The sequence below is a fragment of the Oncorhynchus nerka genome, linkage group LG10 (assembly GCF_034236695.1).
Source record: "Oncorhynchus nerka isolate Pitt River linkage group LG10, Oner_Uvic_2.0, whole genome shotgun sequence".
Lineage (NCBI taxonomy): Eukaryota > Metazoa > Chordata > Actinopteri > Salmoniformes > Salmonidae > Oncorhynchus > Oncorhynchus nerka.
In genome coordinates, this window is record NC_088405.1 from 69,534,701 (window position 1) to 69,559,573 (window position 24,873).

The window sequence follows — 24,873 nt, forward strand, 5'->3', positions numbered from 1 at the left end:
CCCTATTCCCTATAGTGCATTACTTTTGACCATAGCCCTATGCGCCCTGGTCAAAAGTAGGAAATAGAGAATAGAGTGCCCATTGGGATGCATCCTATGAAGCGCTAATCCTATTGGGGATATAGAGCATTATTACAACCATTTACTGTGGTCAATAATAATTACTGGGATGGATTTAATTTAATATACTAGGATTGAATTTGATTTGGTAGCTACTGTATTAGATCACACTACCAGCATAATAAAGCTAGGGTCTTTAGTGATCACGATAAAGGGCTAACTTGGCTAATATGTGTTTGATTTTGAACATCATCTTCCTGTGATCCTGTCACATATAAAACTAAAAGACGATGGCAGATTTAATGCAGTTTTTGATGTTGAAAGTGAAAATAGGTTTTTAGACATTTTGCAAATGTATTGAAAATAAAAAACAGAAATTACTTACACTCTATGAATGAATGAATCACATTTTATTTTCGTATCAAATCGCCAATTGGCAACCCATCCCTTATGGTATTAATTGACACATAAACAAACATTACTATAGTTCACTGTGATAATTCAGTGATAATTCTTCTTCCTGTGTCCTCTGCAGTGCGCATTGCATAAAGAGTGAAAAAATGTAAGCTAAAAATCTATACATAATAGTAAATAAGCTTATCCAAACAATAATGATATACCTAGAGCAGTAAAAAAATATACATACAGTGCATTCAGAAAGTATTCAGACCTGTTCCCTTTTTCACATTTTGTTATGTTACAGCCTTATTCTAAAATGGATAAAACAATGTACACACAATACCCCATAATAACAAAGCGAAAACAGGTTTTTAGAAATGTTTGCAAATGTATTAAACATAAAAAATAAAAAATACCTTATTTTGCTATGAGACTCGAAATTGAGCTCAGGTGCATCTTATTTCCATTGATCATCCTTGAGAAGTTTCTAAAACTTGATTGGAGTCCACTTGTGTGAACATGTTTTGGAAATGCACACATCTGTCTATATAAGGTCCCACAGTTGACAGTGCATGTCAGAGCAAAAACCAAGCCATGAGGTCAAAGGATTTGTCTGTAGAGCTCTGAGAGGATTGTGTCGATGCACAGATCTGGGGAAGGGTACAAACAAATGTCTGCAGCATTGAAGGTCCCCAAGAACACAGTAGCCGCCATCATTCTTAAATGGAAGAAGTTTGGAACCTCCAAGACTCTTCCTAGCTTGGCCAAGCTGAGCAATCGTAGGACAAGGGCCGATGATCACTCTGACAGTGCTCCAGAGTTCCTCTGTGGAGATGGGAGAACCTTCCAGAAGGACAACCATCTCTGTAGCACTCCACCAATCAGGCCTTTATGGGAAAGTGGCCAGACTGAAGCCATTCCTCCACATGGAGTTTGCCAGATGGCGCCTAAAGGACTCTTAGATCATGAGAAACAAGATTCTCTGGTCTGATGAAACCAAGATTGCACTCTTTGGCCTGAATGCCAAGCGTCATGTCTGGAGGAAACCTGGCACTTTCCCTACGGTGAAGCATGGTGGTAGCAGCATCATGCTGTAGGAATGTTTTTTAGCAGCAGAGACTGGGAGACTAGTCAGGATCGAGGGAAAGGTGAACGGAGCAAAGTACAGAGAGGTCCTTAATGAATACCTGATCCAGAGCGCTCAGGACCTCAGACTGGGGCGAAGGTTCACCTTCCAACAGGATAACGACCCTAAGCACAAAGCCAAGACAATGCAGGAGTGGCTTCGGGACAAGTCTCTGAATGTCCTTGAGTGGCCCAGCCAGAGCCTGGACTTGAACGCGACTGAACATTTCTGGAGAGACCTGAAAACAGCTGTGCAACGACGCTCCCCATCCAACCTGACAGAGCTTGTGAGGATCTGCAGAGAGGAATGGGAGAATCTCCCCAAATATAGGTGTACCAAGCTTGTAGTGTCATAACCAAGAAGACTCGAGGCTGTAATTACTGCCAATGGTGCTTCAACAAAGTACTGAGTAAAGAAAGGGTCTGAATACTTATGTAAATGTGATATTTCCGCAAAACACCAGTCTCAACGTCAACAGTGAAGAGGCGACTCCGGGATGCTGTCCTTCTAGGCAGAGTTCCTCTGGCCAGTGTCTATGTTCTTTTGCCCATCTTAATCTTTTATTTTTATTGGCCAGTCCCGGAGTCGCCTCTTCACTGTTGAAGTTGAGACTGGTGTTTTGCGGGTACTATTTAATGAACCTGCCAGTTGAGGACTTATGAGGTGCCTGTTTCTCAAACTAGACACTCTAATGTACTTGTCCTCTTGCTCAGTTGTGCACTTGGGCCTCCCACTCCTCTTTATTTTCTGGTTAGAGCCAGTTTGCGCTGTTCTGTGACGGGAGTAGTACACAGGGTTGTACGAGATCTTCAGTTTCTTGGCAATTTCTCGCATGGAAAGTCTTAATTTCTCAGAACAAGAATAGACTGACGAGTTTCAGAATAATGTTATTTGTTTCTGGCAATTTTGAGCCTGTAATCGAACCCACAAATGCTGATGCTCCAGATACTCAACTAGTCTAACGAAGGACAGTTCTGTTGCTTCTTCAATTAGAACAACAGTTTTCACCTGTGCTAACATAATTGCAAAAGTGTTTTCTAATGATCAATTAGCCTTTAAAATGATCAACTTGGATTAGCTAACACAACATGTCATTGGAACACAGGCGTGATAGTTGCTGATAATGGGCCTCTGTATGCCTATGTAGATATTCCAAAAAAATCTGCCATTTCCAGCTACAATACAACATTAACAATGTTGACACTGTATTTCTGATCAATTTGATGTTCTTTTAATGGTAAAAAAATGTGTTTTTCTTCCAAAAACAAGGACACTTCTAAGTGACCCCAAACATTTGAACGGTAGTATACATACATTGAGTCATACAGTACCAGTCAAAAGTTTGAACACTACTCATTCCAGGATTTTTCTTTATTCTTACTATTTTCTACATAAAATCTATGAAATAACACATATGGAATAATGTATTTGAGATTCTTCAAATTAGCCACCCTTTGCCTTGATGACAGCTTTGCACAACAGCAGTCACAACATACATAACATATATATAAATACAGAAAAGTTTAACAGAAGGTATTTGTATGTAAATGTGATATTTCTGTTTTTCATTTTTTATAGATTTGCAACCATTCTAAAAAATGTTTTTTGCTTTGTCATTATGGGGAATTGTGTGTAGATTGATGAGGGGGGGGGATTATTTAATCAATTTTAGTAAATTAACCAAATGTGGAAAAGGTTAAGGGGTGTGTACTGTATGTGTTGATATACCCGTACATCCCACCTGAGCCTTCTCCCCATATATGTATGGCCTTGCCATGGCCGATATGTCCCTATGTATGCGCCCATTCAGGCGGTGCGTGCGTGGGTGTGTGTTGACGGCTCTTGCCACTGGCCATACTCTGACGACTAACAAGGTCAACCGTTGAGAGAGTTACCGGTAAACGTGGTAAACAACACACACACTGACGTGAGAGCTTGAGGTGGCTGTACTGTCGCCATGGTGATGAAGAGCTCAAACCACCCCAGGGTAGAGGGGGAGAAGGGGTAAACACAGCACTGGTAATGTGACCAAGATTAATAGACACACACTGGGATCTGAAGGATGTTCTCCATTGGTGTATGTCAACATCTGGAGGCGAGGCATGTGCTGGGTGGGACTGCTGTCAGCACACCTCAAATGTCAGCTTCTCAGAAGAGACAATCAATCAGCAAAGACCTTAAGGAGGCTCTGATTGACTGGGCCCTGTGGGAGCTAGCTAGCCTCTCTGAGTGGAGGGGAGAGTTCGCTCTCACATTCACTGTCTGTGGATCTCACACAGACACATGCACCTCCACATGCACGTCAAACAGAGCTGATCATACTTATATGCCTCGGTCAAAGGCGATGCAGAAAACATTATCATGACAATGAACTGTTTGAATGACAATTCAATTATCTCAGTTGAACTGAAATCCACTGCTTGTCACAGACAGTTAATCACTTTCAATATAGTCTTTTAAATCAAAAGGTTTCATTCTGATAATCTTTTAGAACCTGTTCTGGTTTCCCAAGGATTTTTATCACAGTGGTCTTTGATGTTGTTTGGGTCAGCAAAACATTTAAAGCCTTGTTTATTGTTTAGGATGGGAACAATGAGGAGAAGAATGGCCTGGCTGGGAGTCTCAGTCTGGGCTGGACAGAACATAGGCTCAGCTGGGACACACTGACGAGATCGGCCCCCCTCGGTCATCCGGTCCTCTCTGAGAAACAAAACTCCTGCATTGCCTGGAGGGAAAGGGAGGGGGCAAGGGGGTGAGCTAGGACCCCCAGCAGGGTGAGGAAGAGGGAAGAGGCTGAGGAATGTAGGGGGCGGGGGTCATCTAGACATTATAAGAACTATCTTGATATACCCTCATATTAGTCTTCAAGACTGAAGTTTAAATAGTGGGAAATGTCTTCTTTGAAAATGACCTGATGTACTTGTATTGCATTGGATGCTGCAGATGCATAGGTTAAAATGCATCACTCTCCATACTACCTCAGTACCATGTATATGGCAGATAAATACAAACTTCCTCAACCCAATTCAAACTGACACAAAGGACATAGTATCCCTGTATCCTATTTACTTCAGCTACTCTTCTTAACACCCCACTAAGAGAGACAGAGAGAGAGAGATTGAGGGAGAGAGAGATGACGCCGACAGACATGGCAGCTCTGTTTCTAGCCCCTAAGCAACTTCACAGTATTTTTTTTTGTGTGTGTTATTTCCTAAATTATTAGCCCAGAATTGTTTTTATGTTATTACATACATCCGGAAATAACTTTTGGATATCAGAGTGGCGGTAACTCACCAGCATTACGACCAGAAATACGACTTTACGACCCCACAGGGCAATTTAACTTATTCCAGTGGCTGCTTCAAGACAAGACGAGTTATTCTGAGTGGACTTCTAGTCCGACTCAGGAGGCGTGCGCACCATCCATCACTTCCGAGTGTTTTACTCGCTAATGTTCAGTCCCTGGACAATAAAGTAGACAAGCTCAGGGCGAGGATCTCCTTCCAGAGAGACATCAGGGACTGTAACATACTCTGTTTCACTGAATCATGGCTCTCTCCGGATATACTGTCCCTGTCCATACAGCCAGCTGGGTTCTCAGTACATCGCGCAGACAGGAATAAAGAACTCTCCGGGAAGAAGAAAGGCAGTGGTGTATGTTGCATGATTAACTACTCATAGTGTGATTGTGATAACGTACAGGATCTCAAGTCCTTTTGTTTACCCAACCTAGAATATCTCACTGTCAAATGTCTACCTCACAAAATAATTATTTTTGGTTATAGTTACAGCTGTGTATATTCCCCCTCAAGCCGATACCACAATGACCCTTAAGGAACAACACAGGACTTTGTGCAAACTGGAAACCACATATCCTGAGGCTGCATTTATTGTAGCTGGGATTTTAACAAAGCAAATTTGAGGAAAATGAGCCCATTGCCTGTAGTATTCGCGCTTCAAAAATTCTCAACCATTGTTACTCTCCCTTCCGGGATGGATACAAGACCCTCCCCTTCCCTACCTTTGGCAAATCAGATCATGACTCCATTCTGCTTCTCCCTTCCTATAGGCAGAAACTTAAACAGGAAGTACCCGTGCTAAGCTCTATTCCATGCTTGTCTGACCAATCAGAATCCAAGCTTCAAGATTGTTTCGATCACGTGGACTGGGATATGCTCCGGGTTGCCTCTGAGAATAACATTGATGTATACACAGACACGGCGACTGAGTTCATTAGGAAGTGTATAGGGGATGTTGTTCCCACTGTGATTACAAACCTACCGAAACCAAAAACCATGGATAGGTGGCAGCATTCGCGTGAAACTGATAGTGCGAACCCCCGCATTTAACCATGACAAGGTGACTGGGAATATGGTTGAATACAAACAGTGTAATTATTCCTTCCGTAAGGCAATCAAACAGGCAAAAAGTCAGTACAGAGACAAAGTGAAGTCGCAATTCAACGGCTCAGACACAAGACATATGTGGCAGACAATCATCGATTACAAAGGGAAAAACAGCCACGTCTAGGACACCGACGTCTTGCTTCCCGCAAGCTAAACACCTTCTTCACCCGCTTTGAGGATAAAACAGTGCCGCTGACGTGGTCCGCTCCCAAGGACTGTGGGTTCTCGTTTTCCGTGGCTGATGTAAGACATTTAAGTGTGTTAACCCTCACAAAGCCACCGGCCCAGACGGTATCCTTAGCCGCGTCCTCAGAGCGTGCGCAGATCAGCTGGCTGGAGTGTTACGGACATATTCAATCTCTCCCTATCCCAGTGTGCTGTCCCTACTTGCTTGTCTACCACTTGCTTGTCCACCATAGTTCCTGTACCCAAGAAAGCAAAGGTAACTGAAGTTAGATTACTATCGACCCATAGCACTAACTACAGTCATTTTGAAGTGCTGGTACCGAGAAACTGAAAAACAGCTTCTATCTCAAGGCCATCAGACTGTTAAATAGCCACCACTAGCCGGCTACCACCTGGTTACTCAACCTTGTACCTTAGAGGCTGCTTCCCTATGTACATAGACATACAGTGCCTTGCGAAAGTATTCGGCCCCCTTGAACTTTGCGACCTTTTGCCACATTTCAGGCTTCAAACATAAAGATATAAAACTGTATTTTTTTGTGGGACACAACAAGTGGGACACAATCATGAAGTGGAACGACATTTATTGGATATTTCAAACTTTTTTAACAAATCAAAAACTGAAAAATTGGGCGTGCAAAATTATTCAGCCCCTTTACTTTCAGTGCAGCAAACTCTCTCCAGAAGTTCAGTGAGGATCTCTGAATGATCCAATGTTGACCTAAATGACTAATGATGATAAATACAATCCACCTGTGTGTAATCAAGTCTCCGTATAAATGCACCTGCACTGTGATAGTCTCAGAGGTCCGTTAAAAGCGCAGAGAGCATCATGAAGAACAAGGAACACACCAGGCAGGTCCGAGATACTGTTGTGAAGAAGTTTAAAGCCGGATTTGGATACAAAAAGATTTCCCAAGCTTTAAACATCCCAAGGGGCACTGTGCAAGCGATAATATTGAAATGGAAGGAGTATCAGACCACTGCAAATCTACCAAGACCTGGCCGTCCCTCTAAACTTTCAGCTCATACAAGGAGAAGACTGATCAGAGATGCAGCCAAGAGGCCCATGATCACTCTGGATGAACTGCAGAGATCTACAGCTGAGGTGGGAGACTCTGTCCATAGGACAACAATCAGTCGTATATTGCACAAATCTGGCCTTTATGGAAGAGTGGCAAGAAGAAAGCCATTTCTTAAAGATATCCATAAAAAGTGTTGTTTAAAGTTTGCCACAAGCCACCTGGGAGACACACCAAACATGTGGAAGAAGGTGCTCTGGTCAGATGAAACCAAAATTGAACTTTTTGGCAACAATGCAAAACGTTATGTTTGGCGTAAAAGCAACACAGCTCATCACCCTGAACACACCATCCCCACTGTCAAACATGATGGTGGCAGCATCATGGTTTGGGCCTGCTTTTCTTCAGCAGGGACAGGGAAGATGGTTAAAATTTATGGGAAGATGGATGGAGCCAAATACAGGACCATTCTGGAAGAAAACCTGATGGAGTCTGCAAAAGACCTGAGACTGGGACGGAGATTTGTCTTCCAACAAGACAATGATCCAAAACATAAAGCAAAATCTACAATGGAATGGTTCAAAAATAAACATATCCAGGTGTTAGAATGGCCAAGTCAAAGTCCAGACCTGAATCCAATCGAGAATCTGTGGAAAGAACTGAACACTGCTGTTCACAAATGCTCTCCATCCAACCTCACTGAGCTCGAGCTGTTTTGCAAGGAGGAATAGGAAAACATTTCCGTCTCTCGATGTGCAAAACTGATAGAGACATACCCCAAGCGACTTACAGCTGTAATCGCAGCAAAAGGTGGCGCTACAAAGTATTAACTTAAGGGGGCTAAATAATTTTGCACGCCCAATTTTTCAGTTTTTGATTTGTTAAAAAAGTTTGAAATATCCAATAAATGTCGTTCCACTTCATGATTGTGTCCCACTTGTTGTTGATTCTTCACAAAAAAATACAGTTTTATATCTTTATGTTTGAAGCCTGAAATGTGGCAAAAGGTCGCAAAGTTCAAGGGGGCTGAATACTTTCGCAAGGCACTGTATGTATCACTGGTCACTTTAAATGGAACACTAGTCACTTTAATCATGTTTACATAATGTTTAACTAATTTCATATGTATATATTGTATTCTACTGTATTTTAGTCAATGCCACTCAGACAGTACTCGTCTTAATATTTATATATTTCTTAATTTAATTATTGTACTTTTAGATTTGTGTGCATTGTTGTGAATTGTTAGATACTACTGCACTGTCGGAGCTAGGAACACAAGCATTTCGCTACACCCGCAATAACATCTGCTAAATATGTCTATGTGACCAATACAATTTGATTTGATTTGTGAGAGAGAGAGTGAGCACACAGTCCAACACAGCCTACTGAGCAGACTTCTCTAGAGTGCTGCATCCGTAGTTACTTCAACATATTACGTACACTATATATTTGTATATATTTGACCTTGCCTGCTGCTCCTGTGTGTGTGTGTGTCGGGGTAGGTTCCTTGTTCCTTGTCAATCATTGGCTTATTGGTGAAATCAGCAGTCAGACAATATCTTCTTTAAGTAAGTCAATTAAACCTTTATTAATGCAATTGCAGATAGAAGTTGACAATGGAAACATAGCATGTGTGTTTCAGAGTAAGTTCTGCACCCCCACCTAAGTGCGCAGCTGATTTTATACGTGATCACTCCTTTTAGTGGTATGATCACCTACGTCAATGTACAGGTGAAGTTGGAGGTTTACATACACCTTACCAAATACATTCAAACTCAGTTTTTCACAATTCTTGATATTTGATCCTAGTAAAAATTCCCTGTCCTAGGTCAGTTAGGATCACCACTTTATTTTAAGAATGTGAAATGTCAGAATAATAGTAGAGAGAATGATTTATTTCAGCTTTCATTTCTTTCATCACATTCCCAGTGGGTCAGAAGTTTACATACACTCAATTATTATTTGGTAGTATTGCCTTTAAATTGTTTAACTTGGGTCAAACGTTTCGGTTAGTCTTCCACAAGCTTCCCACAATAAGTTGGGTGAATTGTGGCCCATTCCTCCTGACAGAGCTGGTGTAACTGAGTCAGGTTTGTAGGCCTCCTTGCTCGCATACGCTTTTTCAGTTCTGCCCACAAATGTTCTATGGGATTGAGGTCAGGGCTTTGTGATGGCCACTCCAATGCCTTGACTTTGTTGTCCTTAAGCCATTTTGCCACAACTTTGGAAGTATGCTTGGGATCATTGTCCATTTGGTAGACCCATTTGCGACCAAGCTTGAACTTCCTGACTGATGTCTTGAGATGTTACTTCAATATATCCACATAATTTTGCTTCCTCATGATGCCATTTATTTTGTGAAGTGCACCAGTCCCTCCTGCAGCAAAGCACCCCCACAACATGATGCTGCCACCCCCGTGCTTTACTGTTGATATGGTGTTCTTCGGCTTGCAAGCCTCCCCCTTTTTCCTCCAAACATAACGATGGTCATTATGGCCAAACAGTTCTTTTTTGTTTTGTTTCATCAGACCAGAGGAGATTTCTCCAAAAAGTACAATCTTTGTCCCCATGTGCAGTTGCAAACCATAGTCTGTTTCTTTTATAGCGGTTTTGGAGCAGTGGCTTCTTCCTTGCTGAGTGGCCTTTCAGGTTATATCGATATTGGACTCGTTTTTACTGTGGATATAGATACTTTTGTACCTGTTTCCTACAGCATCTTCACAAGGTCCTTTGCTGTTGTTCTGGGATTGATTTGCACTTTTCGCACCAAAGTACGTTCATCTCTAGGAGACAGTCTCTCTCCTTCCTGAGCAGTATGACGGCTGCGTGGTCCCATGGTGTTTATACTTGCGTACTGTTGTTTGTACAGATGAACGTGATTCTTTCAGGCATTTGGAAAATACTCCCAAGGAAGAACCAGACTTGTGGAGGTCTACAATTTTTTTTCTGAGGTCTTGGCTGATTTCTTTTGATTTTCCCATGATGTCAAGCAAAGAGGCACTGAGTTTGAAGGTAGGCCTTGAAATACATCCACAGGTACACCTCCAATTGACTCAAATTTTCTGGAATTTTCCAAGCTGTTTAAAGGCACAGTCAACTTAGTGTATGTAAACTTCTGACCCACTGGAATTGTGATACTGTGAATTATAAGTTAAATAATTTGTTTGTAAACAATTGTTGGAAAAATTATTTGCGTCATGAACAAAATAGATGTCCTAACCGACTTGCCAAAACTATAGTTTGGTAACAAGAAATTTGTGGAGTGGTTGAAAAATGAGTTTTAATGACTCCATCCTTATTGTATGTAAACTTCCGACTTCAACTGTACATATACAGCAATTTGCTGAGGTTACCTTATAAGGTAACCTAGTAACCTAGTACAGTAGCTTCTCTGAATTCATTAGCATTGTCCACTGTCACACAAGATCAAAATGTCTAAACCAGACAGTGGTTACTTCTCTTTATCTAGTTTAGGTCTGACTCAGACCTAGCCCGCAAGCAAACTCTTGCAACAGCTAGGGCTTAAGCACAAAGACTAATATAGATGGCTTGTGCAACATATAGTGGCAGAGTTTTTAGGCACATAGCAACAGTATCTATTATAAGGCCTGCAGCAAAACATATGAATCTTACGGTCCTCTTAATCAATAATGGGGAGGGTCTTTGGGACCCTAACCCCTTCATGTGTGTCCCTGTCCGGCACTGGCTGCACCTAACTTTCAGGCTGTCATTGCTCATGATGATGATTCATTGCATGATCCATTACTGCTGCTTCCCTTTTTCTTTGTTTTGCCTTTCTTTGTGTTTTTTCTTTGTTCACACACTACTCAAATAGAGACAGACAGAGAGAAACAGAGAGAGGTGCTCAGGGCTTAATGGTGGTAGTACGGACACTGATGGAGAGTACCTCATCAGTCGTACAACTCTCAGTAAATGTGAATGTGGACTTTCCTGCTTTAGCAGACCAGGCTGATTGGTTTTACCAGGCTGTGTATGTGTGTGTGTGCGTGCGTGCGTGTGCGCGTACGTCCATGCGTGCATGCATACGCACGTTCTCCATCATCAGGCAGTATGAGTGTGTTTTTTCTCATTGGTCATGGAGCCTTCAGAGAGTGAGAGTGTGTGTGCTCCATCATCAGCCAGTGGGCAGTGGATTTCCTCTCTCCACTTCAGCACCATAATGTGATAATGGCACACTGTCATCTGGGTGTCAAGTGTCATAATAACAGGCTGGCTTTCACCCACTTCATTTAGCTATTATCTACATGTTATCCACTTGCACTTTTTTACTGTCACAGGAAGTTAGATAACACTTGCAGTGAATCCTATTACTCTGTACGGTTTTATTGTGACTCCAATTGTTTCTAAATAAATACATTTTCTTGTGAAAATGGGGCCAGTGTGGTTGATGTGAGAGAGATGACAGTTGGTTTGTGCTGTAGTGTAGAGAGCTTTATTAAAAGTATTGGAATACAGCCTTCTCTGTTATCTCAGCTGCTGGCAATATTGTATTTTGAGGCCTTCTGACTGGCTGGCTGACATGCTGACTGGACCTCTTAATGCAATCATACTGTATATGTTATTTTAAAGCTGGATTTCTGCCAAAGCAAGTGTTTAGGCTTGCTATCAACCTCATGCTCGCTCAATCCATCTCTCTCTCGCCCACTCCCCCCTCTTCTCGCTCTCCCTTCTTCTCCTTGTCGCCCACTCCCCCGCTCTCGCTTTCCCATTCTCTCTCTCACCCCCCCCACTCTGTCTCGCTCTCTCTCTGTGTGGAGCGAGACGTTTCCTGTCGCTTGATGCTGTGTTTGCTTTTCTGAGTCTGGTCCCAGAGTGCTCATCCCGTCTGCTGTTGTTTTAACATTCATGGCGCCCCTCTCTTCTCCTGTCTCTCCCCATCCCCCCTTTCTCTACCCCCGCCCGAGCATGGCCTGGCCAGACCAAGATGTAAGTCTGTGCTCCACACACACACAAAGGCACAAACACGCAGAAAGACTCAACTGTAATCACTGCCAAAGATGCTTCTACAAAGTATTGAATACTTATGTAAATTTGATATTTTGGATTTCATATTCAATAAATCTGCAGAAGTTTCTAAAAACATGTTTTCACTTTGTCATCATGGGGTATTGTGTGTAGAGGAGTGATAATCGATTTAATAGATTTTGATTTCAGGCTGTAACACAAACAAATGTGACTGACCGGCTCAAATTGGTCTTATGTAGCAAAATTTGTGGAGCAAAATTTTTTTTTTTTACATTGGATTAAAGTACAGACTCAGAGATAGAACATTTTATATAATACACTACAGTTGAGGAACAATGGGAAAGTAATTCTGCTTTGAAAGTGGATACATTTGTAACCTCACTTTTGCCGGGGCGGCAGGGTAGCCTAGTGGTTAGAGCGTTGGACTAGGTTGCAAGTTCAAATCCCCGAGCTGACAAGGTACAAATCTGTCGTTCTGCCCCTGAACAGGCAGTTAACCCACTGTTCCTAGGCCGTCATTGAAAATAAGAATTTGTTCTTAACTGACTTGTCTAGTTAAATAAAGGTAAAAAAAATTAAATAAAATGGCCTTGAATAATTTGGTAAGCTCTTCTTTGTCTACACCCATTCAGCATCGTTCACACCCTCTTAAGCCTTACCCCAACTCATTTCTTTAAGGATTCACATGTGAGGCCATGCACTAAACAACTAAAGATTTAAAGACTAAAGGCTGGTTTATACTATACTATCGACAGTTGTCGCAGTGACATCATGAATATTCTATTGTCGTCCTACATCAAATAAACTCACCCGTTTTAAAGGGAATTTAGTATATGTCAATCTAGCAAACCAGGCAGCTAAAAACAACTTTCTAAACAAAGTTTTGGTTTGTTTCTAGCTTGTTAGCTAACTAGCTAATGTTAAGTTAGCTGGCTAGCCAGTTAAAATAATGACCATATCTTATAGCTGACAACGTCTTCACTTTAGCTCATTTGTCTTCATTATTACAGGAAAATAAACTCAAAACAAGATCATTATTTGCACATTAGTGGCGAGCCAATTACAGCAAAATGGCTTACGGTTGTGAGTGTGATGAAATAAAAGCAGGGCATTCTACCAGAGAATTTTAGAATTTGGACACTGTCTCGTTGGCCTAACGTTATATCCTAATTTTACTTTGGTGCAGGTTATGTTCTTCCCATTATCGTCTCTGGTAAGCACATACTATATCAAATACGACCAAAGTTTTGTCACATGCACTGGGTACAGAAGGTGTAATGAAGTGGTTACTTGCATAGTGGGGTCTTTTGTTTAGACATGTAGCTAGCTAGCTAGCTAAACAATTAAACATAATCCCTCATTCATAACATTACTACCCTGAATCTGCAGGTAGCTAACAAACCAGGTTTAATGTTAGCTAGCTAGCTAGCTAAATTTAGGCAATAACTAGCAATGAAAATGGCTCTGAGATACAAATAATATAACTACACAGATCATACACTTAAAGTTAGCTAGCGAGCTAACAGTAGGATTTAACCTCTTACCTCTACCTGGGACGCTTGCGTCCCAACTAGAGCTCTGGAAATGCAAATGCGCTACGCTAAATGCTAATAGTATTAGTTAAAACTCAAAAGTTCATTAAAATACACATGCAGGGTATCAAATTAAAGCTACACTCGTTGTGAATCCAGGCAACAAGTCAGATTTTTAAAATGCTTTTCGGCGACAGCATGAGAAGCTATTATCTGATAGCATGCACCAATACACTACAACAGAAAAGCACAGCAGGGGACGTAAACAAAATAATTAGCATTTCGGCGTTACACAAACCGCACAATAAAATAGAAAACAGTCATTACCTTTCACCATCTTCTTTGTTGGCACTCCTAGATGTCCCATAAACACTATTGGGTCTTTATTTCGATTAAATCGGGCCATATAAAGCCAAGATATCGTTATATGTAGACTGTGTGATAAACGAAAAAAACAGCGATTTCACAACGTAACGTCATTTTTTAAAATTCAAAAAGTAGACGATAAACTTTCACAAAACACTTCGAAATACATTTGTAATGCTACTTTAGGTATTAGTAAACGTTAATAAGCGATAAAAATCATCCGTAGGCGATGTATATATCATTAGCTGTCGTCTTGGAAAAAATTTCAGGAGAGAGCTCTTCCGGAATGATCTGGGCGGAGACCGGAGGTAAGCGGTGCCCCTCTTTCGGTTCAACCAAGAATCAAAGATGATTAAATTCACAAGATACTCGACTACATGGGGATGCTGTGGGAGTTGAATGCTCGGTCTTATCTAATTCGGCTCACTGTTAACAATTGCTGGAAGTGGCGCAAGGATATTTATTTCCATTTTCTGTGATCAGGTTTTCCTGCGCTTTCCGATGTAACGCACGTTATGTAATAGCCACAGTCGTGATTTAACCAGTTTTAAAAACGTCCGAGGGTTTCCTATACACACATTCTAACCATATGAACGTACTATATTCCTGGCATGAGTAGCAGGGCGCTGAAATGTTGCGCGATTTTTAACAAAATGTTCAAAAAAGTAGAGGGTAGGAGCAACAGGTTAACTTGAAATGAAAACAACTTTCTGACAAAATTTAAAATAATATAATATCTGAAAATGTAGCTAGCTAGACTATCTTACCCATATACATCGATGGACGCTTGTCCCTCTCTGTCACGGATGCCATGGTTGCCCTTAGATTGAAGATGTAATCCGGAGACAGGTGTTTTATACAACAGCCTTCTGTGCGTTTTCTTTTTGCAATCAAACACCAGCATTTTTCTACATCTCCTTGACTATCATTTCCACCAGGCATTCCACTGATTTCAAAACTCAGTCCTCCAGAAAATGGAGAGCAACACTTTTGCAGTTCTACTAGGTGATATCTTTCAAAAAAGCAATGTTAGAAAGTATTACCTACACATAGTGACCAGCTCATGTTAATGGTAGAATGGAGCCAAAGAGGATGGCTGACGTTTTTACATGCCCGTAATCAATTGTGCTATTTTAAAAAAAAAAAAAATTGCGTTGCTTGTAAAAATGGTTTACTTATTTTGTATGTAATATTGCTGCTACCGACTCTTATGACCAAAAATAACTTCTGGACATCAGAACTTTACTCACCACGGACTGGAAGAAGCTTTTTCCTTTAACAAGTCCGATGAGAAAGATATACTGCTCTCCCGGGAACAGGCCCAGATCCACGTCATTTGCGTGAAGAAAAGACAAAGGAAAAGAGGACGCCGATCAGGCTGCCTTTTGAGAATCTGTAGGTGAGCGAGTAAACTCCCATTGCCATCAATTCTACTTGCTAACATGGAATCATTGGAAAATAAAAATGGATGATCTACGATTATGATTATCCTACCAATGGGACATGAAGAACTGTAATTTCCTATGTTTCACCGAGTCGTGGCTGAACGACGACACGAACGATATAGAGCTGGAGGGATTTTCATGCACAGGCAGAACAGAGAAGCTACTTCTGGTAAGATGAGGGGTGGGGGTGTGTGTCTTTTTGTTAATAACAGCTGGTGCGCGATATCTAATATTAAAGATGTCTCTAGGTATTGCTCGCCTGAGGAAGAGTACCTTATGATAAGCTGTAGACCACACTATCTACCAAGAGAGTTCTCATCTATATTATTCGTAGCCGTCTATTTACCACCACAGACTGATGCTGGCACTAAGTGCACACTCAACCAACTCTATAAGGCCATAAGCAAACAAGAAAATGATCACCCAAAAGCGGTGCTTCTAGTGGCCAGGGATGTTAATGCAGTTTTTATCCTCAATCATTTTCAATGCATGCAATGTTGTCTCCTGCTGGAGCAGCCTACTGCTTTCAGTTATCCAATAAATGAAATCTATCAACTAGCAATAAAAGTAACTCTCCAATTGCACTTAGTAGGAAACATGACCTAGCATATTGATCAGCTATGGACAGGGTATGTAGATTAAACAACACCATTAGTTTTCATTTGTATGTTGCTCTATATGTTTATGTGCTTGAGTGGGGGGTTTTATGTGCTTCCGCATATCCTAACCATGTTCTAGGGATGTTCTAAGTGGGTTGTTCCACAAAATGAGTGAATGTAGCATTCCTTTGATATTTTAACATATTTTCTACAGCTCAGCGTTCAACACCATAGTGCCCACAAAGCTCATCACTAAGCTAAGGAACCTAGAACTAAACACCTCCCTCTGCAATTGGATCCTGGACTTCCTGACTGGTCGTCCCCAGGTGGTAAGGGTAGGCAACAACACGTCTGCTACGCTGATCCTCAACACTGGGGCCCCACAGGGGTGTGCGCTTAGTCCCCTCCTGTACTCCCTGTTCACCCACGACTGCGTGAACAAACACGACTCCAACACCATCATTAAGTTTGCAGACGACACAACAATGGTAGGCCTGATCACCGACAAAGATGAGACATCCTACAGGGAGGAGGTCAAAGACCTGGCAGTGTGATGCCAAGACAACAACCTCTCCTTCAATGTGAGAAAGACAAATGAGCTGATCGTGGACTACAGGAAAAGGCCCCATTAACATCGACGGGGCTGTAGGGGAGCGGGTCGAGAGTTTCAAGTTCCTTGGTGTCCACATCACCAACGAACTATCAGGGTCCGAACACACCAAAACAGTTGTAAAGAGGGCACGACAACACCTTTTCCCCCTCAGGAGACTGAAAAGATTTGGCATGGGTCCCCAGATCCTCAAAATGTTCCACAGCTGCACCATCGAGAGCATCCTGACCAGTTGCATCACCGCCTGGTATGGTAACTGCTCGGCATCTGACCGCAAGGCGCTACAGAAGGTGCTGCCTACGACCCAGTACCTCACTGGGGCCAAGCTTCCTGCCATCCAGGACATTGACCCCCCCCCCCCACACACATTTGTTTTTTACACCGCTGCTACTCGCTGTTTATTATCTATGCATAGTCACTTCACCCTACTGTACCTACATGCACAAATTACCTCGACTAACCTGTACCCCCGCACATTGACTTGATACCGGTACCCCCTGTATATAGCCTCGCTATTATTATTTTATTGTGTTACTTTTTATTATTTTTCACTTTAGTTTATTTGGTAAATATTTTTTTAACTCTTTCTTGAACTGCACTGATGGTTAAGGGCTTGTAAGTAAGCATTTCATGTTGTATTCGAAGCATGTGAAAAACAAAGTTTGATTTGATTTAATTTAGACCACAATAAATCAGTTTTTTATATGAATAAAGACTTGCTAAAGAGCAATAATTGTGCATTTTGACATGTCCTTCTGTGCACCCACTGTGATTTTAACCCACTTAACACCAACATTTCTCCAAGTTTTCACCATCATTATAAAGCCCTAGATATTTTGTGGTTTGACAAAGTCATTTCTGAAGATTATTATTTATTTAATGTGTTTAGTGATTCATTTTAAGGTCAAGAAAACCCATCCATGAAATTAAATGAACTATTCCTTTTAAAATATTTTTTTCTAAAGAAACATTGAACATCTAATAGTCAAATTATAGTGTAAAAGCAGGTGAGTTGGTTCTACTCTTTTTTTTTTTACCATTTTCCGGTATTTTGTGGTGGAAAACTGAGTAAGTCGAGCATTACACGTCAACACTGTTACCCATAGATAGACAGGCTAGAAATGTTTAAACAATTGTGTTTTTTTGTGAAGCTTGTATTCAATTGCCCCTCCCTGTTGCACACAACAAGCTTCCATTTCCCCTGTCACAGGGGGATTTATGGCCATCAACCCTGTTACAGTCAACCCTGTTACTTTATTTGGCACTCACTATCGTACATTTTAATTTAAAAAAAATATTTACTTGAGATGAGAAAATATGTTTTTTAATATTAAGTTGAACATGACAGAATATTCTTTATGGCAATGTTAAAATTAGGTGAAATCAAAAGTTTATTTTCACCAAGTTACACATCTCAAAAGGAACTGATTTGGTGGAACGACCCAAGTAGATAATTCCTTGATGAATGAGGAAGAACAAAATGTAAACTAAAGCTAGTTGTCAGTGTTATATTTGTGGAAAAGGAAGGTTGAGCAGGTTGTTTCCATGCTCTCCGTTATGCATATTTACTCTATGTTAATAAATGCTTAATTTGAGCTCGTTATTGTTGTTCGAAATTCTTATTGAGACATCCACTGTTGGTACTGGAAGAAGAATGATGCCTTCCTCTCTCTCCATCTATCTCTCTTGTAGAACATTGATGTGACAAACTTCAGCAGCAGCTGGAGTGATGGCCTTGCATTCTGTGCTCTCCTCCACACCTACCTGCCTGCACATATCCCTTACCAGGAACTCATCAGTCAAGACAAGGTACCCACCTCACACACACACACACATGCACACATGCAGACAATTGCACGAACACACACACACTCATTCATCATTCCAATTAAGAGCTCATGAAATGGACACCCACACTGACGTGACATTTCAGATACACGCATGGATACCAGGCTACCTTCTACGTTCTCAATAAATGTTTTGTTCAAGTACATTCTTCTTCGAGTACCTCCAAAGCACCATTCATAGCGCTACACTAAAGGCTATTGTATGGGAAACATAGGCCCAGATTTACTGAAGGTGTGAAGGGGCACACAACATGTTTTGTGTGTAAAGTAGCATTTCACTGTGGTGCGCAAGCGTTTGCAGCAGGTAAAACCAATTGTCACGGTTTTCTTCCGTCGAAGGAGAGGAGGACCAAAATGCAGCGTGGTTAGAGTTCATGGTTTTTAATATGAAAACTCAACATGAACACAATAACAAAAACAACGAACGTGGCAAAACCCGAAACAGTCCTATCTGGTGCAGAGAACACATAGACAAGAAACAGTCACCCACAAAGTACCCACAGAATATGGCTGCCTAAATATGGTTCCCAATCAGAGACAACGATAGACAGATGCCTATAATTGAGAACCAATCTAGGCAACCATAGACATACAATATACCTAGAAAGGAGACAGCCCCATAACCCCCTAGACAAGACAAAAAACACATACTTCACCCATGTCACACCCTGACCTAACCAAAATAACAAGGAAAACAAAGAATACTAAGGTCAGGGTGTGACACCAATAAAACATGGTGGAGCATGTACCTTTACATTTGGGAGATCCTCCAAAGCACCAATGATAGCACCACAATTGAATCCCTTAGACTAAGGCCTAGATTCAATCCGGACCATGGAAGACCCGTGCTAAAGCGCAATTACAATTTAAAGGTAATGTTTCCACGCTCGCGAAGGCAGCGTTCACTGTAAACGTTGCGTATGTCGGCTATTTCCAGAATGAAGTCCAGAATGAATCTAGTCACAAAGGCTTTTGTATGAGAAACACAGAGCATGTAACTATAAGGATACCCTCTCTCACCTGGTGTTGAAGAGAAACAGCTATATATTAGTTTTGACAGAGACAGTAATGCTGTATGTACAGTACCAGTCAAAAGTTTGGACACACCTACTCTTTGAAGGGTTTTTCTTCATTTTTAATATTCTCTATGTTGTCGAATAATAGTGAAGACATCAAAACTATGAAATAACACATATGGAATCATGTAGTGACCAAAATAGGCTCCCTTTGCCTTGATGACATCTTTGGCATTCTATTGGCATTCTCCCAACCAGCTTCTTGAGGTAGTCACCGGAATGCATTTCAATTAACAGGTGTGCCTTGTTTAAAGTTAATATGTGGAATTTCTTTCTTTCTTTGAGCCAATCAGTTGTTTTGTGACAAGGTAGGGATGGTATAGGGATGGTATACAGAAGATAGCCCTATTTGGTAAAAGACCAAGTCCATATTATGGCAAGAACAGCTCAAATAAGCAAAGAGAATAAACAGTCCATCATTACTTTAAGACATGAAGGTCAGTCAATCCGGAAAAAGTTTCCTCAAGTGCAGTTGCAAAAACCATTAAGCGCTATGATGAAACTAGCTCTCATGAGGACCGCCACAGGAAAGGAAGACCCAGAGTTACCTCTGCTGCAGAGGATATATATGTTCATTAGAGTTACCCGCCTCAGAAATTGCAGCCCAAATAAATGCTTCACAGAGCTCAAGTAACAGACCCATCTCAACATCAACTGTTCAGAGGAGACTGCGTTAATCAGGCCTTCACGGTCAAATTGCTGCAAAGAAACCATTGTAAATAAGACTTGCCTAGTTAAATAAAGGTTCAATAAATTAAATAAAAACACCAAAGGACACCAATAAGAAGAAGAGACTTGCTTGGGCCAAGAAACATGAGTAATGGACATTAGACATTAGATAAAAGCTGTCCTTTTGGTCTGATGAGTCCAAATTTTGTGTCTTTGTGAGACGCAGAGTAGGTGAACTGATGATCTCCGACCAGGAAGCATGGAGAAGGAGGTGTGATGGTGTGGAGTTGCTTTGTTGGTGACACTGTCAGTGATTTATTTAGAATTCAAGGCACACTTCCATCACTCTCCTTCTTGGTCAAATAGCCCTTATGCAGCCTGGAGGTGTGTTTGGTCATTGTCCTGTTGAAAAACAAATGGTAGTCCCACTAAGCGCAAAACAGATGGGATGGCATATTGCTGCAGAATGTTGTGGTGGAAATCTGTCCTTTGGTCTGATGAGTCCAAATTTGGTGTCTTTGTGAGACACAGAGAAGGTGAACGGATGATCTCCGCATGTGTAGTTCCCACTGTAGTATCTGTGATCTACATCTGTTTATATTAGTTACTATGCTGTTACTAAGCAGTAATGTATTACGGCAGTATTATGTTACTACACCTAATAGGAAATGCACATGCTCACTATCGGGCCGGGGGCTGTAGAGCACGAGGCATTTTGACTAAACGAAACTAACTGTACTCCCGTTTCCTGCCTGGTCATTTCTCCACAACACAAATATTACAGTGGCGACGAGGTGATTAAGCTTCTTAAACGGACATTGCTTGAAGGGAAGAATGTTGCATGAGTAATGAAACTCAAAATAATTATGTAAATCGTCAGTTATTTTGCCTTTTCTACTGGCAAGGAGGTAACGTGTTCAGGAGCTGCCAAGTAGCAAGCCTATTGGAGTCCAGAATAGAGACACTGCCCTCTGGTGGTTAAATGAATAAACGGTAATTGAACCCATTGAAATTAGGCGATCTTAGTGGAGAAATATTGTAAAACAAGAAGAAGCGTAACACATTATTACAAATGAGTGCAGTGAATGAAGTAATTGCAGAAACTTCTGAAATGAAGAAAGTGAAGAATTAGATGAAAATTATAAGGAATACAAGGAATAAGGAAACTGAACAATTAACTGTGAAAATGGCAACCATTTGGTCGAGTACCAGAGTTTGAGGCTACAAAAGAGGATTTTGATTCCTATTTAGAGCGTTTTGAGCGTTGGCTGGCTGCAAATGAAATCAAAGATGAAAAGATAGCAGATTTATTTCTCAGTGTTTTGGGTCCAACTGATTATGGATTGCTGAAAGGTCTCATTGAACCAATAAAAGCAGTGGAGTTGAACTATGCAGAACTGACTGAAACTCTTTTAATTTGATTTCTTGATGACGCTCTCCAGGACAAGTTTGTATGTGGTCTCACAGGTGAAGCATATCACAGAAGGCTTCTGTCAGAGAAAGACCTGACCTTTAAGAAAGCCTGTGATATCGCACTTGGACTTGAGCTTGTCCACAGGGATACTATTGAGCTATCGGGACATGCAGAATGTCAGAAAGGTGTTCACAAGGTCAGTAACACGTGGAGGAAAAGGTTCACAAACGTCACACTTTTCTCAGTCCAGTCCTCAAGGTTACACAAGAACAAAGCAACCCACATCTCAAAGGTCTAAGCCAAGTTGCTACAGACGTGGGGGAGATGAATGAAAAGTGCCACAATTGTGGAAAGGTTGGACATTTACAGAGAGTGTGTAAGGCCTCGAAACGCACAGCAAGAGCGCACAAAGTGTCAGATGCAGCACAAGAAGAGGAAGGTACAACTGAAACAGTATTGGAACTGTTTACAGTGTACACAGCTCAACAACTAAAAGATGGAATCTATCTCAGCATGGAGATAGCGGGAAAACCAGTAAACATGCAGCTGGACACAGGAGCGTCTGAATCACTTGTTCCAGAAATACTCTACAAAGAAAAACTGAAAGACTGCCCTCTTCAGCCAGCGTTCATCTGCCTTTCTTAATACACTGGTGACACTATTCCTGTGTTAGGATAGATCCAGGTACCAGTCCGGTATGAGGGGAAGGAGTGGACGCTACTGTTTGTCATTGTTAAAGGAGAAAAATGAGCCTTGCTAGGCAGAAACTGGCTACAAAAGATCAAGTTGAACTGGGGAGAAATCTTCAGTCTGAGAAATGACACACCAGTGAGTAAGGCTACACTCACTAACATGCTGGAGAAGCACAAATAACTTTTCAAAGATGTCTACGGCGAAATACAAGACTTCACAGCAAAAGTTAGAGTGCAAGAAGGAACCAAGCCTATCTTTTACAAACCATGTCCAGTTCCCTATGCTCTTAAGGAAGCACTAGAGAAGGAACTGTACCACCTACAGAAGAATAACATCCTCACGGAAGTAGAACGCTGAAGATCTGTTTGCCACTCTAGCTGGTGGGAAGGTTTTCAGTAAGCTGGACCTGTCATTCGCTAATCAGCAACTGAAGCTGGATCTGGAGTCGGAACAGTATCTGACCATCAATACACACAAGGGGCTATTCAGATTCAATCGCTTGGCCTATGGAATCTCGACAGCTCCAGCGATATTCCAACCCACAATGGATCAGATCTTGGATGGTATAGACAATGTTGTGTGCTTCATGGACGACATCCTCATGTCAGCACCAACCATTGGAGAGCACATTGCTCCTGAACTATTGCGGAAAGTTTGTGGCAAACTTGTCCACATTGTTGCATCCGCTTCACCAACTGCTGCAGGCCGATACAAAGTGGAATTCCCACAATGCGAAGAAGCATTCAAGACTTGCAAACAGCGTCTGTTAAAGAGCAAGTGGCTTGCCCACTATGACACAGAGATTAAGCTGAGACTCGCGTGTAATGCATCTCCATACAGAGTAGGAGCCGTCATCTCACATGTTCTACCGTCAGGTGAAGAACACCCTATTGCATTTGCATCACAGACTCTGTCACTAAGTGAGAAATATTATGCTCAAATTGAGAAGGAAGCCCTGAGTGAAGAAGTTTCACAAATATCTCTACAGAAGGAAGTTCCAACTGCTGACAGATCACAAGCCTCTGTTGGCCATCCTTGGACCAGAATCAGCCATACCAACCATTGCTGCACTTCGAATGCAACGTTGGGCTCTGATATTGCTAGCCTACGACTACGAGATCGAGTACAGACGAGCAGTGATCACGCAAATGCAGATGCACTATCAAGACTACCATGCAATAGTGACTCCGACAGTAAAGATGAACGAGCAGTCTTCCAGATCTCTCTCTCATCAATGAACTTCCCATATCTGCTTCAGACATAACAGAGGAAACGAGGAAAGACAAAGTCCTTTCCAAAGTCTTGGACTTAAAATTAGGCGGTTGGCCAACCTTCGTAAATGACGATAACCTTCGTCCATTCATCGAAAAGAAAGACCAGTTGTCCACTGATCAAGGATGTGTTCTGTGGGGATCAAGGGTGGTGGTAACTCACACATTTCAGAGGAGACTGCTATCTGACCTGCATGAGGGATATCCAAGGATCACTCGAATGAAAGCACTCACCCGCAGTTATCTGTGGTGGCCTGGACAACAAGCCTGCTGCTGCACCTCTTCATCCATAGTCCTGGGCTGCTACACCATGGGAACGAATCCATGTGAATTACGCCAAGATTGACAAGCACATTTCCTTGTTGTCGTCGATGTCCATTCCAAGTGGATGGAAGTGTTCCCTACTCAACTGACCACAGCTGAGAACACCATCAATATTCTCAGACACCTGTTCTCAACCTTTGGACTAGTCAAGGAGCTCGTATTGGACAATGGCCCTCCTTTCACCTCAAACGATTTTGAAATGTTTCTCAAGAAAAACAGAGTAAGGCACATCTCACCACCTTACCATCCGGCATCAAACGGAGCAGCGGAGAGAGCTATGCAAACCTTTAAGACGGCCTGGACTAGACTAGAGGTTCAGTCTGTGCCCATCCACCAAAGGCTTCCCCGGTTCCTGTTTACTTACCGTAACACACCACACACAGTAACGGAATGTACACCAGCTGAACTGTTTCTGAAACGCCAACCACGTACCCGCCTGACATTGTTGAAACCATACTTGTCAAGCACTGTGGCAAAGCACCAGCCACAGCAGAAGAAAGCTCATGACAGACACTCAGACTGTCAGAGAATTCAAAGAGGGAGAGAGGATGGTGGTACGTGATTCCATCTTCGGGGAAGAATAATCCCCTAGATTTGTGCTGGGCTCTGAAAAGTCTGTTTCAACCCAGTAGTTGAAAAATATTTAAGAATGCATTGTTCAGATATTGCATTAGTAGTTCGCTAACATATTTACCTTGTTCTCTGGGAGTTAAACACCATGGGGGAGGAGTGTAGTATCTGTGATCTACATCTGTTTATATTAGTTACTATGCTGTTACTAAGCAGTAATGTATTACGGCAGTGTTATGTTACTACACCTAATAGGAAATGCACATGCG

The 24,873-nt window shown here is 41.7% G+C and overlaps 1 protein-coding gene across 4 annotated transcripts in view; it reads left to right on the forward strand.

Annotated features, from left to right (window-relative positions):
* LOC115135920 (cytospin-B-like) overlaps positions 1-24,873 on the forward strand; it is a 192,209-nt gene that overhangs the window by 154,735 nt on the left and 12,601 nt on the right. For all 4 annotated transcript variants that reach the window (XM_029671133.1, XM_029671132.2, XM_065023706.1 and 1 more), the window contains one exon: positions 18,433-18,549. In XM_029671133.1, the coding sequence (XP_029526993.1) occupies positions 18,433-18,549 (117 nt within the window). The remainder of the gene's footprint in view (positions 1-18,432; positions 18,550-24,873) is intronic.